The sequence below is a fragment of the Jaculus jaculus genome, chromosome 11, assembly GCF_020740685.1.
Source record: "Jaculus jaculus isolate mJacJac1 chromosome 11, mJacJac1.mat.Y.cur, whole genome shotgun sequence".
In the NCBI taxonomy this organism is placed as follows: domain Eukaryota; kingdom Metazoa; phylum Chordata; class Mammalia; order Rodentia; family Dipodidae; genus Jaculus; species Jaculus jaculus.
In genome coordinates, this window is record NC_059112.1 from 22040497 (window position 1) to 22056753 (window position 16257).

Here is a 16257-nt window from a genome sequence, read left to right on the forward strand (position 1 = left end):
AGGATTCTACCAGCATCAATCACTCACCTCAGACTTCGTGATGGTAAGTCAGAAAGATAACTGTGCAATATTTTCCTATTCTCCCCAACTACCTCACTCTTTCTCTATTTGCCTCCTTATGCCTCTATCCCTGTTTTCATCTCTCTCTCTCTCTCTCTCTCTCACTCTCTCTCTCTCTTCCTCTGGTTGTTCTTATTTCTCTATTTCTCCCTATGTAAAGAAAGTTGTACAAGTGGTTCATACATCATCTCTCTCATCTATGTAATTTTCAACAAAATGAAATATTTTTTTTCTTTTGTCTGTCAAGGAAGGGCCTCGCTCTAGCCCAGGCTGACCTGGAATTCACTATCTAGTCTCAGGTTGGCCTCAAACTCAGCAGCAATCCTCCTACCTCTGTCTCCCGAGTGCTGGGACTAAAGCCATGTGCCACCACTCCTGGCTTAACAAGATGAAATAATTTTATGCGTATTTAAAAGATCACCAAAGAAAAGCTGGGCATGGTGGCGCACACCTTTAATCCCAGCACTAGGGAGGCAAAGGTAGGAGGATGGCCATGAGTTGGAGGCCACCCTGAGAATACAGAGTGAATTCCAGGTCAGCCTGGGCTAGAATAAGACCCTACCTCAAAAAACAGAAAGTGAAAAAAAAATGAATGTCACCAAAAAAGACCATCAGCATAACTGGGGCAGGGACGAGGGGGGTCTAAAAGTTCAACATTTTTATGTTTTAAAAAATCAATAAATGATAAAAATAAGTTCTAAGTGCCACAAATGTTAGGGAAGTCATCCACAGAAGCTTAACTTTTCTCCCTAAAACAATGTTTCACCATAAGCCAAAACCCAGCAGAGGGCATCCTTCTATTTCAGATGCAGGAGTTGGGCAGAAGAAAGTCTCCACAGTGCCAACAATATATTCCATTGACAATTGTGCATCTGGGCTTTAAATAATAGGCTGGTAATGTTTGCAGAATTTGTTATACACATTGTTATGAGCTCTCTGCCATTTTTAAATTGTAGGTTTAGAAGCAAATCTCCCTTTACAAGAACATGGATGGAGGAGATCGCCTATTCCTGCTTCTCCAGGCTGAGAACACTAGCTATAGATTACAGAAGCAACAGGCTGCACCTTTGCACTCCTTCCACCCCCTAGACCACCGCCTGTGCTACCCGCAGATCACAGGGAGCAGGCAATGGAAGGAAGAACCACAGCTCTGGTCTCTCATGTCTCTAACACTCTCCCTGTGTCTCTCCAGCTGAACAACCGAACAGATCCCTGCCTATCACATGGCTCCAAATGTAGGCAGAAAAAATAAATAAAATGAGAAAAATAATAAATTGAGCAGAGATTAAATAGTGTGGATTCCAGATGGTCATAGAAGGAGCCCAGAGCAGAGCATCAGGTGAGATTGAAATTGTACCTGTGTTTGCAGGCAGTTGCCCACTCAGCTTAATTGTGCAGTTTCTCTGAAATGGAAATTCCACAGTGGGCATCATTTTACGCTGGCAGCAGATATTCTCCCTCATGTGGTTGTTGGACCCTTTCCTCAAGGAGGAAGTCAGGGACTGAAGGAAATAACATGAAGGAGCAGCAGCATAATTCATGTATTTATTCAGTCTACATGGTCTTGTGAGCACTTATTTTGCGCCAAACCCTGTTCTAAAAAAGAGTTAAAGATTCCTCTGCACAAGATCATTCCAAAACACAAGTGGATTGGAATATCAGTCAGGTCTAACTCTGAGTTCTGTTTCTTCTCCTTTCATTAGCTATTTCACTTGGAGCAAGGAAATTAATATCCCATTGTGAAACAGAAGAAATTCTTGATATTGCTTGAAAGCCCGCTTTATCTATCCCAGTCAAATCCTTAGGGCTGGGAAGATGGTTGGCTCTAAGCAGGACAGAGTACCGCCCATGAAGGGGCTGGAAGGCATCTGAATGCTTTTCTTCAGCGCCCATGTAAGCAGCTGAGTGTTGCCATACACATGTGTAACCTCAGTCCTATGGGGAGGAGAGACTGGAGAGTCACTGGGATTCTTCCAAATGTCAGGCTCCAGAATCAGTGAGAGGCTCTGTCTCAAGAAATCCTGCAAGTGAGTGATAGAGGGAAGAAACCTGACGTTCATCTCTGGCCTCCATAGTACATCCACACATCCACACCATACTATACTTACTGTACCCACACGAAAGAAAGAAAATCCCACAACCGACCTATGAGATGAGAAAAATCTTCACAGTCCACCTATGAGATGAGGTTTATCATATGCTCATTCTACAAAGGAGGAACTTGAACACCGCTATCACAGAACGCCAGTATTGCAGGACAGGTGTGGGAACAGGAATTTGAAACAGTCCCGCGTTTGCCTCTTCACCAGTAGATCACAGGAGAGATAGGCTCAAAGGCTGTCCCAAGGATCAGACATATGACGGGCATAAAGCAGAGAGTACAGTATCATGTCACTACCACTATTCTTAATTTTAGCATTGTTGTCATCTTCTGGGGCCTAAGTATGTAAGCAGACATACAATAAAAAGGAAATTAAGACTTCAAACCAAAATTCTTCCACTTTAAAATGTGGTGTGAAAAGTCGGGCGTGGTGGCGCACACCTTTAATCCCAGCACTCAGGAGGCAGAGGTAGGAGGATCGCTGTGAGTTCAAGGCCACCCTCAGACTCCATAGTGAATTTCAGGTCAGCCTGGACTAGAGTGAAACCCTACCTTGAAAAACAAAACAAACAAACAAACAAAAAAGTAAAATGTAGTGTGTCGCAGCTCTACTTAAAACAAAACGGGGGCTGGAGAGATGGCTTAGCGGTTAAGCGCTTGCCTGTGAAGCCTAAGGACCCCGGTTCGAGGCTCGGTTTCCCAGGTCCCACGTTAGCCCGATGCACAAGGGGGCGCACGCGTCTGGAGTTCGTTTGCAGAGGCTGGAGGCCCTGGCGCGCCCATTCTCTCTCTCTCCCTCTATCTATCTTTCTCTCTGTGTCTGTCACTCTCAAATAAATAAATATTTAAAAAAAAAAGAAAAAAACGGCATGGACACGTACCTACGTAAGTACCACTCCTAGCATCTGCTTTTCCCTAAGAAAGTGGCTGCCTTCTGCAGAAATGGCCATGGTCAGTATCGTAGAATGCAAGCTCCCGGAAATCAAACATGAGCCCTTCCTCATACAGATTCTCTGTCTTCTCCCAAAAGCTAAAGGTTAAGTAAGACCAAGATCCAGGTACCTTCTGAGATCAGAGAGTTTTTATTCTCTGACAAGGGATCATGCGGTGAGCTGGGGCCTTCAAAGGTTATTGGTGCCCTTGGGCACTTTGCTCTCCACGTTTCCAGAACCCTCTCCTGAGGTTCCCTAGCTAATCACATTCAGAGACTGAGGTTAATCACCATAACAGTATCTTTCAAAAAGTAATGAGGTAGGCATGTTGGCCTCTAATCTGGGACATGAATTCCCTACTTCCTATAAATTCATACTGATGCCTCACACTACATCATCACCAAAATCAAGAATAATTTTAAACAGCACTGACAGGATGGCTTAGCGGTTAAGTCTTTTGACTGCAAAGCTGAAGGATCCTGGTTCGATTCCCTAGGACTCATGTCAGCCAGATGCACAAGGGGGGGGGGGTCATGAATCTGGAGTTTGTTTGCATTGGCTGGAGGCCCTGGCATGCCCATTCTCTCTGTCTCTTACTCTCTCTCCCTCCCTCTTTCTCTGTCAAATAAATAAGTAAAAATAAAATATTTTTTAAAACAATAATTTTAAACAATAGCAGATAAAATTCTGCTTCTAGGCTCTATTTCCTATTGGTCTCATTGCAGGAAACTGGGCATTTAATAATGGGAAATTAAGATAATTTACAAATGCATAACTTATAAATATTCCATTTTTCTTGTTTGCATGAAAAAAGTAGTTTCATCCCACACATGGATCTTTAAAAGACAAAACTCAAGTCAACTGAATAGTTAAGGCATTTGTAATTCTATTCAAAAAGGCAATTTTGTGCTGAAAAGCCCACGGTGCTGTGGCAAGGATGAGCCAATGGAAACGCATTGTTTGGGGTGGCAATAAGCCCTGCAATCCTCTTCGCTTGAGCTCTCAAAATGTCCAGGTAGTTATGTTGCAAAGTCATCTGTTTTTAGCTGTGCACTTACCCCAAGATAATGGCCATCGATGAACACTACGGGGAGGGAAGGGGCTTCAGAAACCCGTTTGCATCGTTCATCCAACTCTTTTCCGTATTCACCATTCAGGGCTATGTTTTTCTCTTCAAATTTCACTCGGTGGTTTTGGAAGATCTTCCTAACTAGTTCGCATCTCTCAAAGGTCGTTCTTACCACACGGAGGCAAGTGGTATAAATCACCACTCGGTCAAATTCCAGTTCAGCTGACGGTTGCTGAGGGGAAAGCATGACATGTGAGTACACTGGCCTTTCACCTCCGCATCCTACCACGCTTTAAAGGGGAAGCCTGGCACTGTGGGTACACGCGCCTTTCACCTCCGCATCTTACCACGCTTTCAAGTGACAAGTTTTGGCAAGTGCCGTACCTTAAAGACATTTCACAAAGGATGAATGAACACCAGGTTTATCAATTCAGAGAAACGTGTTTCTAAGATTGACATATGCCTCTTTGTAGGAAAACGAATGAAGCTGGAAGACTGCAGCTATACTATGAGACCGAGGCATACATGAGTCTTCACAGCTATTATGGTTCGGATTATAAATATTCCACAAAGACCATGTGTTAAAGGCCTGATAGGCAGCCTCTGGTGCTTCTGGGAGGTGGTAAGTCTCTAGTAGTGAAAGGAAGTTAGGTTATTGGAGGTGCATGCCTTGGAAGGTACTATTGGGACCCTGGCATTTCCCTCCCTCTCTATTCATCTCCCTACCTTTCCCTATCTATGTCTCCCTGTCTGTCTCTCCCTTCCCTCTTCCTCCCTCCCCCCCACCTCTCTCTCTCTCTCTCTCTCCCTCTTCATCCCTAGCTCCCCCCCTCCCAATCCAGCCCATATAAGGAAGTTCATTCCATGTGAAATCACAACTCTTTTATTAGAAACCATGTCAAGCAGCTAAATACTAAAGCAAGTATACTAAACATCACCACTTTGTGTTCAGAGAAAGTAGACAGTCTTCCAAGATGGATGAACAGGTAGAATTAAGTCTTATGTCCTAAAGTTATCAACACAATGGTCTCTACCTCATACAGAAAAATGACATTATTTTCCTGCTGATAAAATTTGGTAAAGATATAAAACAGAGAATATGAGTTTACATTTATTTTTAAATATTTTATATTTTATTTTTATTTATTTATCAGAGAGAGAGAGAATGGGCACACTAGGGCCTCCAGCCACTGCAAACGAATGCCAGACACATGCACCACCTTGTGCATCTGTCTTACGTGGGTCCTGGAGAATTGAACCTGCATCCTTTAGCTTTGCAGGCAAGCACCTTAATCACTAAGCCATCTCTCCAGCCCCCAAGTTTACATTTCTTAAAAATAACTATTAATCATTCATTCAGTCATGAGAATAAGTTAGTTTCCATACACAGTGCTATGCAAAAAGCATATCATAAGTAACAAATACAATTCCTTAATAACATGAGGCTAACAACTAAAGTAATAGAAAACCAAAAACATACATAATCACAGGGTTACAAACCTTAAGTAACATGAAAGAAATATGTAAGTAGTTAGGAAAATGTTTTACAGTAAGAATGCCTTCTCTTCTCATCTTGGAAATCAGGAACACATTTTCTGATATCATCTGCGCTCCTAGTAGAATAATGAAAAAGAGTTGGGGGTGGGCTGGGGAGATGGCTCAGTGGTTATCAGCACTTGCTGCTTGACCATGAATGAACATCTGGGTGGGGTGCTGAGTCTGCCCAGGTTCAACTCCTTAGAACTCACACTTTGCAAACAATCTTGGTATTCAATACAATGTCCTAAAAAAAAGAGATATTATTGCACATATTTTGGTATGGTATCAACGAAGAGTTTCTTGGGAATACAGGCAGATTGGGTGACTTCCAAACATCTTTTCTACTTTTCCGGTATGAATTTCAAATTATATTTTGTTTGGGGAAAAGGATAATATTAACTCATATCTATATTTCCTTCATTTTTCTTTCCTGCAACAGATTTGTCAAAGTTTCCTGGCCAGGTATCTAAAAGCAGTGGCCGGCTGTCCCTCTCCTCCTTCTTTGAGGGTCACTATGGGAAGAGTACGGCGGATAGAATCCTCTAGTCAGCATGACAAGTCCCTGGGATGACAGAGAATCACACAATGACAAAAGCAAGCCAATTCATCCTCTGTGTGTATCATAAAAATGAGCCAAGGGTCCCTGGGAGCCTGCATCAAACATGTGAATGAAGCTGGCATTACCAAACAGCCAGCATGTGGCCCCTGCAATAGCTGCTGTGAAACAGAAATTAGATGCTTCCCGTGCTCAGCAGGAGGCGATTGAGAAGACCTCAACCCTTGCTCTGCACAGTTAGTCCCACTCGCCCTCCCCACAGGATCAGCAGGAAGCAGGCTGAGCTTCTCAGACTGCGGAAAGCCCAGTAAGCTGCTCACTTCTGCCTCCAGTGTGCAGACCAACCCTGGTTGAAGATGCCCACTCATACGGGCCTCCCAGCCTAGCCCACGTGGATGGATCTTCAAAGCCCCAAAGAATCTACCAGCCCCCAGCCAGCTCCAGGAATCACTAGTCTCAGGCAAACATTTCAAAAATAAACATAAAATCAGTTAACACTGCGAATGTGAATGACAGATATAACGCTAACAAACTTACATTCATTTAAGTCTTACTGCAAGTTACATGGTGCTATTGTCTTGACTTGCAGTCCAGAATTCTAGGTTCACAGGCTCACAAGGGGACACAGTTCAGTAAAACTCAATAAAGTCAGCATGGGAGCCCAGGGTGTGCTCTCTTTCGAGGGCTATGAGCCCCTCAGGTCCGCCCTGGTTCCGGCCTCACCTCTGAACTTCAGGGTTCATTCATTCATTCATTTCCTCACAACAAAGCTGTGGTGGCCCACTCACTGCTGGAGAAGGGAGGATTGCCCACGCAATGAAGCCTAATTTAAAGCGTTGTCTCCTGTCTAAATTACACAGCACGCTTAGCAATAACTTACACCACACCAGGGGCATTTAAAATATTTTTAAGCCTTAGAAGATACCTTTGAGATAGGTCAAGTACCCAGATTTCCTTCTTCCCCTTGAAAGCGAAGCAACTGGCTCAAAGCTTTGCAGCATGTCAGAAGTCAAACTGGGACCAGACCCAGATATCTTGATGAGCTGGCCAACCTAGTGATTTTAAGCAGCAGGTAGGAATGGAAGCCAGACTGGGCACATCTACAACTGGCAGAGCATGCTTACACCTCGTTGCTGCCTTCTCTCTCCCTGTGACTCTGTAAATCCCCATAGTTAAGTGTGAATTATGAGATGTATCTTAAAATTAAATTTAAGCAAAGGACTAAAACCCTGTCCAGCTTGCTCTGGGATCTCCTTGGGTCCTTGTTCTTGTGGGTAACATGATTTGAAAGCCTGCCCTGTCCTCGCCAGCTTCTTTGCTTTGATTATTTCCTGGATCTGCTCCAATGCTAACCCTTCTCCCTCTTTGGTCTGGAAGAGGAGAATGATTTTCTACACTGCAGGCTCCTCCCCACACTTGACCACAAAACTGTTTTGTGTTTTATGATGAGCAAGCAGAACCTTAAGGGGAACTTCTCCATGTCCCTCTCTCTATCAAACACAAACTGTAAACTCAATGGTAACAGCATCACTGTGTGGTTATTGCAAATAAAATAAAGTTCTGGGGCCTTCCCAAGCACTCTTTTCATTTCCAATGCAATGAGGATTGCATGGTAGATTTTACAGATGAGGAACTTAAGGTTGTTTTTTTTTTTAAATAAGCTTAAGGGGCCCAGGTAATTGTGGGGGGGGGGCGGGGGGTAGATCAGGATGGAACATGAACATGATTCTGTTCCCTGAGTGACCTTTCCTTAGGAACATGATGCATAACTGTGAATTACAAATGACCTAAGGGCTGCACTGCTCTAGAACCAAGTGTCAAGTTGGACCATGATGGGACTATCATGGGAATTATTATTATTCTGAAATCCCACTGCTCCTGTCTACACTTCGTCCTCATTCCTGGCTAAAAGATGCTGCCCAGGCCAACCAGCCCTCACTGTGGAAAAGTCTCCTCTGTGTCCTCTTACCACATGCTTTCCTTTAAAGTGCCCAGTTCCGTGGAGCCTACATTGCACATGTTGGCTGGCCAATACCCAGCCCTACAAATAGAATATGACCCCACTAAAGTCAGGATTTAGCTTTTTTTTTTCACTAGAATTTAGAACCATTAATAGCCTGACACCTAGTAGATGTTCAGTAAATATATTCTGGCCTCAATTTTTTACACACACAATGAGAATTTGGTCTATATCTCCCTCTTGGTAACTATATAATCTTGAGCTGGGCACTCAAATCTTTAAAGTCTGTTTTCTTACTTATGAAATAGAGATCCTCAAGTCTATTTTCATGGTGATTTGTGAGGCTTAAGTGATTTAATCAATTAAAAAAATTAACAAAAGGCTAATGTAAAATAATATTCAGGCAAGTGTATGTGTTATTAGTAGTATCATCATTAATGTCAATGTTATTGACAGCTGCCAGCATCATCATGACCACTACTATAAGCAAACAATCCAAATGTGTAGATATCATCAGCCTAACAAAATTCAAGAGCCAATTGTCCACCTCGCTGTTGCAGACCAGAACCTATACTTCCCACTGAGATGAGCGGTCCTTTGTGTTTTCAGTTAGCAATAAACGCGCCTCAGATAAACCTCATTGCTAAGATACTGCCACTGCGCAAAACTCAGTGGCCCTTTTTGTATGTGCAGCATGTTCCCTCAGTTCTGAAGGTAAAAACAGTAGATGCAGGCATATTTACCAGAAGACACACACACACAGAGAAAAGCCCTTTTTCTAAATTTAGTTGTGCGCTTTGTGACATAGAAGTAATGTGTGCATATAGTCTTCGCATATAAATATTTCTGCGGAGAGCTTTCTGTTTTGTTAATTTTGCAGGATAATGCATTTAAATTTCCAATTATTTCCCTAAGAATTGTCTGTCTGTCAAATCATTGAGTAAGAAGTTGATACAACCCATCCATGGGTGGTGGCGGGGGGGGGGGGGAATAAATAGAATAAAAAAGTGGGAGATAACTAAAAACCATGCTGCTCTTATAGCACATCTGACGTAATACGAACGAAGGAGCTCTTGCCTCACTACAGCGACCTTGCCAGCACAGGAAGGTTTTGCATGAAAACCTAGATTTTGTCCTTCTTTTGAAAATGTCCACTGCTGACAACGCTGGTTGCCTTACATCCCTGCACAGAGCACACACTGAAGGGTGACCTCAGCTACCTCGTTTAGGTGGCACAATTCTCTTGGCATTGCATTCCATTGTATTCCTCTGGGTCCACACCATTTCATTCAGTGACATTGTCCATGTTGCCCCTTCACAGTGGAGTTTGTCATGTGATATCCAGGTGAGCTCAGACATCCATCTTTCATGGAAGAAACCTTTTATTATGTATGTATTTACAGACAGAGTCTCACTATGTAGCCCAGCATTCCTCCTGCCTCAGTCTCCCACATGCTGGGATTACAGGCAGGTGTCGCCATTCCCCTTTCTAACTTTTTCTTTAGGAAGCAAGCCTTTGAAGAGGGTAGAAAACCAGTCTGAGCCATGACCTCAGCACTTAGCTGCTGTGATGGTTATTTTCATATATCAATTTTACTGATCGGGTGTGTGGGGGGGGGGCGGTCCAGACATCTGACTAAGCACTATTTCAGGGTTTTTTGGTAAAGGTGTTTCTGGAAAAGATTTGCCTATGAAATGAACTTAGGTATTTGAAAGTAGATAACCTTCTCGAAGGCAGAGCTAGGTACCCTACTGTCTGTTAATGACTTCAGTGCAGCAGAAGGGCAGAGCAAGGCTGTGTGTGTGTGTGTGTGTGTGTGTGTGTGTGTGTGTGCGCGCGCACTCTGGCTGGCTGCTGGAGTTAACACATACACCCTTTCTTTTTTTTTTTTTTTTCTTTTTCTTTTCTTGTCTTTTTTTTTTTTTTCCTTTGGCTCAGAGTTTTCAGTTCTTAGAACTGCAGGCTTGATGATACACCACGTGCTTTCAGGATGTCAGGCTGTCAAACCACACCCAACCTTTGCTGGGTCTCCAGATGGCCAACCGTAGACAGTAGGACTCCTCATAATGCCACGAGGCAATACCATACAAAAATCCTTTCCCAAGGGTCCGCAAGATGGCTCATTGAGCAAACTGCTTGCCTTGTAGCCATAAGGGTGGAAATTTGGTACCCAGCAAAAATCCTGGGCGTGGCAGCACACTCCTGTAATCCCAGCGCTGGGGTGGCAGACTGAACTGCCCCTGAGACTGGTTTGCTGGCTAGGATAGCCAAATCCTTGACTTCCAGATTCAGTGACAAGCCATGTTTCAAAAAAAAAAAAAAAAATAGGGTAGACAGCAACAGAGGAAGATGCTTACATCAGCCTCTGCCCTCTACACACACACACACACACACACACACACACACATGCATGTGCAGGCACACAAGCATACCATACACACATGCACAGGCAAAAAATTAACTTTTTTGCTATATATACCTCTATAGATAGAGATAGATACAGAAACACACATCACGTTTGTTATACTTTTCTTTAGAGCTCTCATAAAGAACCTTGGTGTATCTGGGGAACATAGCTCACTTTTGTGCTTGGATTATAACATCTCCTTTCTAATATGGGAGAGACAATAATTTAGTCCAGGAGGGAACCATAGGTTCATATGTAACATGGACTTAAAAGCACATTGTTGATTATAATCTTCCCAAGCACACCCATAGCATTATTACCCAGTCTCATGACTGGGAAGAGGCCTTAGCATTAAATCTTAATGTCTTTCATCCTACTTCACAAAGCCCTGTTGTTCTTACTTAAACATAATGAAGTGTTCTCTTTTCTACCTTCCCCCTAAAGGTATGCACACCATGAATAAAATCAAATTAAAAAGGTGAAAATTGTACTCAATTTTCTACATCAAGGAAAATGCCAGAAATAGTTCAATGTAACCAATTTCTTTTAGTGGCCTTGGATGTGATGAGAATGTACTTTAGGGGCTGGTAACCTCTGTCTCCTTCCAGTGTTTGCTTCATGAATTTCAGTGCGGTGAAGAAAAGTGATCTCTGGTCTCTGTGGAATTCCAAGAATAGATTACACTGGAAGCAACAAAGCAGAGGGAAACTCTGAAGTTGGGGACACGGAAGCCAGCCTCAGGCAAAGTTCCTCAGGTCTGTCACATGCTCAGGCTTCTAGGTTTAACTCTTCCATCTCTCAGGCTGTGTTGCTGATTATGACCCGAACTCTGTCTCAATATGTTCTTTCCCTGATTTTTAATACTCCGCACAGGGAACCTAACTGCTGGAGTGCATTATGGGGAGGTTGGAGGCTCATGAAAGAAGCTAGTATATGTGCCTTAGGAGTTGGGAGAACTTTCACTCTGTAAGTAAGATGGGGACCGTTACCACCTTAACTTTATAATGATAAAATGGAGGCACAGAGAAATATTGTGTCTGGCCTAAAGACTGACAACTAGAAAAAAATAATGGAGTTGGTATCCAATAATAGAACACTTGATATTAAATGACTGTTTACTGACTGTGACTCTACATGCCATCTTGTTTGGCAAAGTAATAAAAGAAACGTAGACTGAGAAAGTATTTATGAATCTTAAAGCTTTATAAATGGTGATTTTTTTTTTAATGACATAGTGTTCATTCCTGCCTGCCATTATAAAAAATTACTATAAAATAGTCTTCTAGAATAGCAAAATGTTACTATTTTAAAGTTCTAGGAGTTGGAAGTGCCATATGGGCTTTAAGAGGTCAGGAATCAAGACATCACTGGGGTCAACAACCCTTCAAAGCCTTTCCTGTGTCCTTGAGGTGACCATGTGCCTCGCACCGTGGTCTCTTCCTCATTCTCAAAGCACACTATTCCACCTCTGCTTCCTCTGTGATTCAGACCCTCCTGCTTCTCCATAAGGATGCTTGTGATTATGCTGGGCTCATGCAATAATCTGAGACACTTTCCTCACCTTAAGATCCCTATCTCTATTCTATCTTCATAACCCTTTAACTGAAAGGTAACCTAGTTATGGGTTCAGATGTCTCAAGACACACGACATTTAGAAGAAGGTACTATTATGCAGTGGTCTTTCACAAATTGGTAGAAAGATCAATGATAAACATATGATAGATAAATGATAGATAGAAGACAGGTAGATTGAGGATAGATAGATAAATAGATGATTCATTTTAAAGCACAAGATCATAGGCTTAGGAACCAAATGACTTTAAGTTACACAATCTTAAACACAAAGGACACTTGAAAATTATCTAGTACAACTCAAGAAAATACATGACAATGTTAAGAACATGGAGGCCTTTGGTCACTGTAACTAAATCTTACTCTGTGAACTTATATGTATATTGTAGAGATACAAACTCAGTGTGACTCTACACTGGTGAGCATTAAACACCGTGCTCGTCTCAAATCTTCATAAAAACTGCCCGTGAGTAGCAGGTCTTCTCGTTAAGTCCCTGCCTCAGATATAGGAGGGGTATAACAAGAAGAAGGACAGAGAGGAAGGTGGTTTGCAAGCCCTTTGCCATTGGAGTGTGTATCATCTTTCTCTTGTACTCTTTTTCTCTTGCCTTGCTAGCAATATACTTTGCCTGTAATTGTCAAAGAAGCCTTAGAATTTGCTATGAAAGTCAAATATTAGCCAGGCATGGTGGTGTATGCCTTTAATCTCAGCATTTGGGAGGCAGACGCAGGAGGATCACTGTGGGTTCAAGGCCACCCTGACACTACACAGTGAATTCCAGGTCAGCCTGAGCTAAAGTGAAATGCTACCTCGAAAAGAAAGTGTCAAATATTAAACATAACCAAATGTTGGCGGTGGAGGGGAGGAACTTTGTATTACAAGAAATGGAGAACGCAAATGAAAAGATGTGAAATTTCTGCATGAAGCCAGAACTTGAAATTATCTTTGTGCTCCATAAAGGAATCCAGGTAATTTTCCAGATCAGCGTCAAAGAGAACAAACAACCATAAAATTTCAAAAGCAAGAAAATGTTCTTTTATTTCCTCTGAAATTTCCCACAATTAGTTTGAGTTAACAAAAATACCTAAATTAAGAGGCACGTGAATTCTACAAAAGCAGATGTGAAAAAACAATGCTCAAAACAGTAAAAGTCAGATCTTTTCAAATGTATGTTGTACTGTTTGGAATGGCTGACATACTCTATAAAGAAGTTTATTGCTCAGTATTGTAGCCTAAAGTGAAAAATGATTGCAGGTGTTTTCAAAGGTGATTAATCACAGTGTCATTATTATAAGGAAAACTATCAACTATTTCTGGAAATCTCCTTCAAAAGACCCTGCCTAGTTTGTGGCCAGAACTTCACTGGAGCTAATCATTGGATTTTAGATATCCAGCCATTAGGAAGGGGACCTGACAAAATTATTGAATGAAATAGTTCCATTAAGTGGTAGATTTCATCGGGAACAATTTCATCAATAACCTAATCAACATAGACAAAGAAACAAACAAGTCCACTACATAAGCCAAATATTCTAGGAATATGTCAACTGAGTGCATTAATTTTTATACTAAATTTTACAATGTTCTATGCAATAAGTATTCCTAGTCCTCTTTTTGTTGACAAGGAAAAAGTACTTAGAGATTGCTACATTTCTCATGGCTGCAAACTTTTCCCATTGGTGTACAGATCATCCTCCTGTCCTGGGTTCTTCTTGCATAGCTGTATACCCTTTTTCCAAATGTCCCCTCGCTTCCTTCTCCTCTGAAATTACCTCTTATAAGACTTCAACGCCTAGCAACCCAGTACCCATGTAAAGCCAGATGCATAGGATGGCACTGATGAGCCCCAAATGCATATTTTCAGCTGAGACTCTTTTCCTTCAAAACAGACTGAAGTCCGGCTTTCTATGGCCTAACTCCCTCTGGATACACTTTCCCATGTTGAGTTCAAATCGTCTGAAGCTAACTGCACCATTACCATGAAACCTGCTCAACCAACTACCTGCCTCCAGGTGCTTCCTCCACAGTTGACCATTAGTCGCCTTCCATCCTGTGACTGAGAAGTCCTGTCACCTCCACTCTCTGTGTTTCTACCTCCCAGCCTCCTGTTCAGAGCCCTGACTTAGACCTTTGTATTACTCATGTGGATTACAAAAGTTCCATAACTCCTCCCCTTGCCTCCAACGTAGGCCGTTTCCTAGTACTTCTTATAAAAGTTTTGTTTTGGAAAAAAAAAAATAGCATCATTTAATTCCTTAACGTAAAGGAATTGCTCCCTACAGCTCTAAGGTTAGACTTAACCAGAATACTCTCTTTAATCTGGCTTCTATCTTTTCCCTACCCTGCTCTTCACACATTCATTATTTATTTGACTAATATTTATACAGTTCTGTGATCTAATATTTATCAGGGTCTACATGCAAAAATTCTCCAGATCCGCCAAACCCTGTCAATCTTCAAAGTATGCCATGGCCCATAGTGGCTCTGACTTTCCTTATGTCATTTTATGACTGGAACACAATTCTCTTCATTGCTCACTTAACACCTTCCCTCTCAGTGGACAATTTTGGGTCAAGCAGCACCAACTTTTGGTGCCTCTCCCAGTTCTCCCTTCAATGGGATATGAAACCCCCACACACACACTCCCTCATATGGACTTAGAATAAATAAGTTTCTGGAGACAAGAGGTCTAAGCTATTTAATTTAACAGCCACTCAACTTATTAGAATGTCTAGCACATGCTCATAGACCCTGCTGTGGCCTGAATGTTAATGTCCTCAAAAGCTTTATGTTGAAATCTTGTTCCCAGTGCAATATTAAGAGTGTGGATCTTTAGAGGAGACAGGATTAGTGCCCTTATGAAAAAAAGGTCATAACAAGTCAGTTTGTACCTTCTACCATGAGGATGCACCAAACATCACCCCATGCCCCTGTTTGGCACCGTAAGCAATTTTTCTTTACCTGCCTGGACCACTATATCAGACTGCTATAGTTGGGGCAGCTTGCAAAATACAGAAATTTTACTTTTCACAATTCTGGAAGCTGAAAAGTCTCAGACCAGTAATCCAGTCACCTAAACAACAGATTCTTTTTCTAGTAGAGTAACCCCTCAGACATGACAACATCTTGCTTCCTGACAAGGCAGATGGAGGAGCAGAGCTCACTCACCTCTTTTACAAAAAGGCATTAACACAAATGCGAGTCTGAAGCATCGCGTACCAACTGCCTTCCATGGGCCCTGCCTCTCACATCCGTCACCTTGAGGGGCAGGAGCCAACAAATGAACTTTGGGCATAAACATCCAGAGTACAGAACTAACCAAGACCCTGACTTACAGAATACGCGGAATTCTTCTTGACTAATGAATTTAGCAGATTAAGGTTTTTCACTTCATAATTAAAAAAAAAAAAAATTCCAGGCTGGAGGGATGGCTTAGAGGTTAAGGCATTTGCCTGCAAAACCAAAGGATCCAGGTTAGATTCCTCAGAACACTTGTTAGGCAGATGCACAAGGGGGTGCATGCATCTGGAGTTCGTTTGCAGTGGCTGGAGGCCCTGGCACGCCCATGCTCTCTCTCTCCCCCTCTTTCTCTGTCAAATAAATAAAAATAAAATATTTAAAATGACAATAATAATATTTCCCAGAAACTGCCTTTTCTTGCTATATGCACTACATGTATTTTCATAGTTTTTATGAACATTTTTCATATAGATGCATCATGTGTTGGCAACCTCTTTCCCCTCGTCCCTTTTGAGTTATGGGAGCAGCAGTTTGCATAAGCTCCCCTCCACACTCACATATCACCGGAGTTTCATAGAATCAGTACAGACCTCAATGTACCATGCTCATGTCCTGTCTCTTGACTTCTGACGCTCATTGTGTTAAGAATTTTGAAATTAGAGTTAGGAAGACGTGGTTGGCTTTTCGACAGTTGATTACACCTAACTTCTGCCAAAGTGCGCTAGCTATTTGGGAAGCAACTATTATTCTTTGTCAGGCAACGTAAAAGTAATTTCCTGTGTTATTACAACTCTGTGGTGGTGTGCTTTTATATTGTGG

At 42.1% G+C, this 16257-nt stretch overlaps 1 protein-coding gene across 1 annotated transcript in view; it reads right to left on the reverse strand.

Annotated features, from left to right (window-relative positions):
• The window catches only part of Grxcr1 (glutaredoxin and cysteine rich domain containing 1), a 113972-nt gene that overhangs the window by 47917 nt on the left and 49798 nt on the right, over positions 1–16257 (reverse strand). The window contains exon 2 of the mRNA XM_004658674.2: positions 4152–4394. Within this exon, the coding sequence (XP_004658731.2) occupies positions 4152–4394 (243 nt within the window). The remainder of the gene's footprint in view (positions 1–4151; positions 4395–16257) is intronic.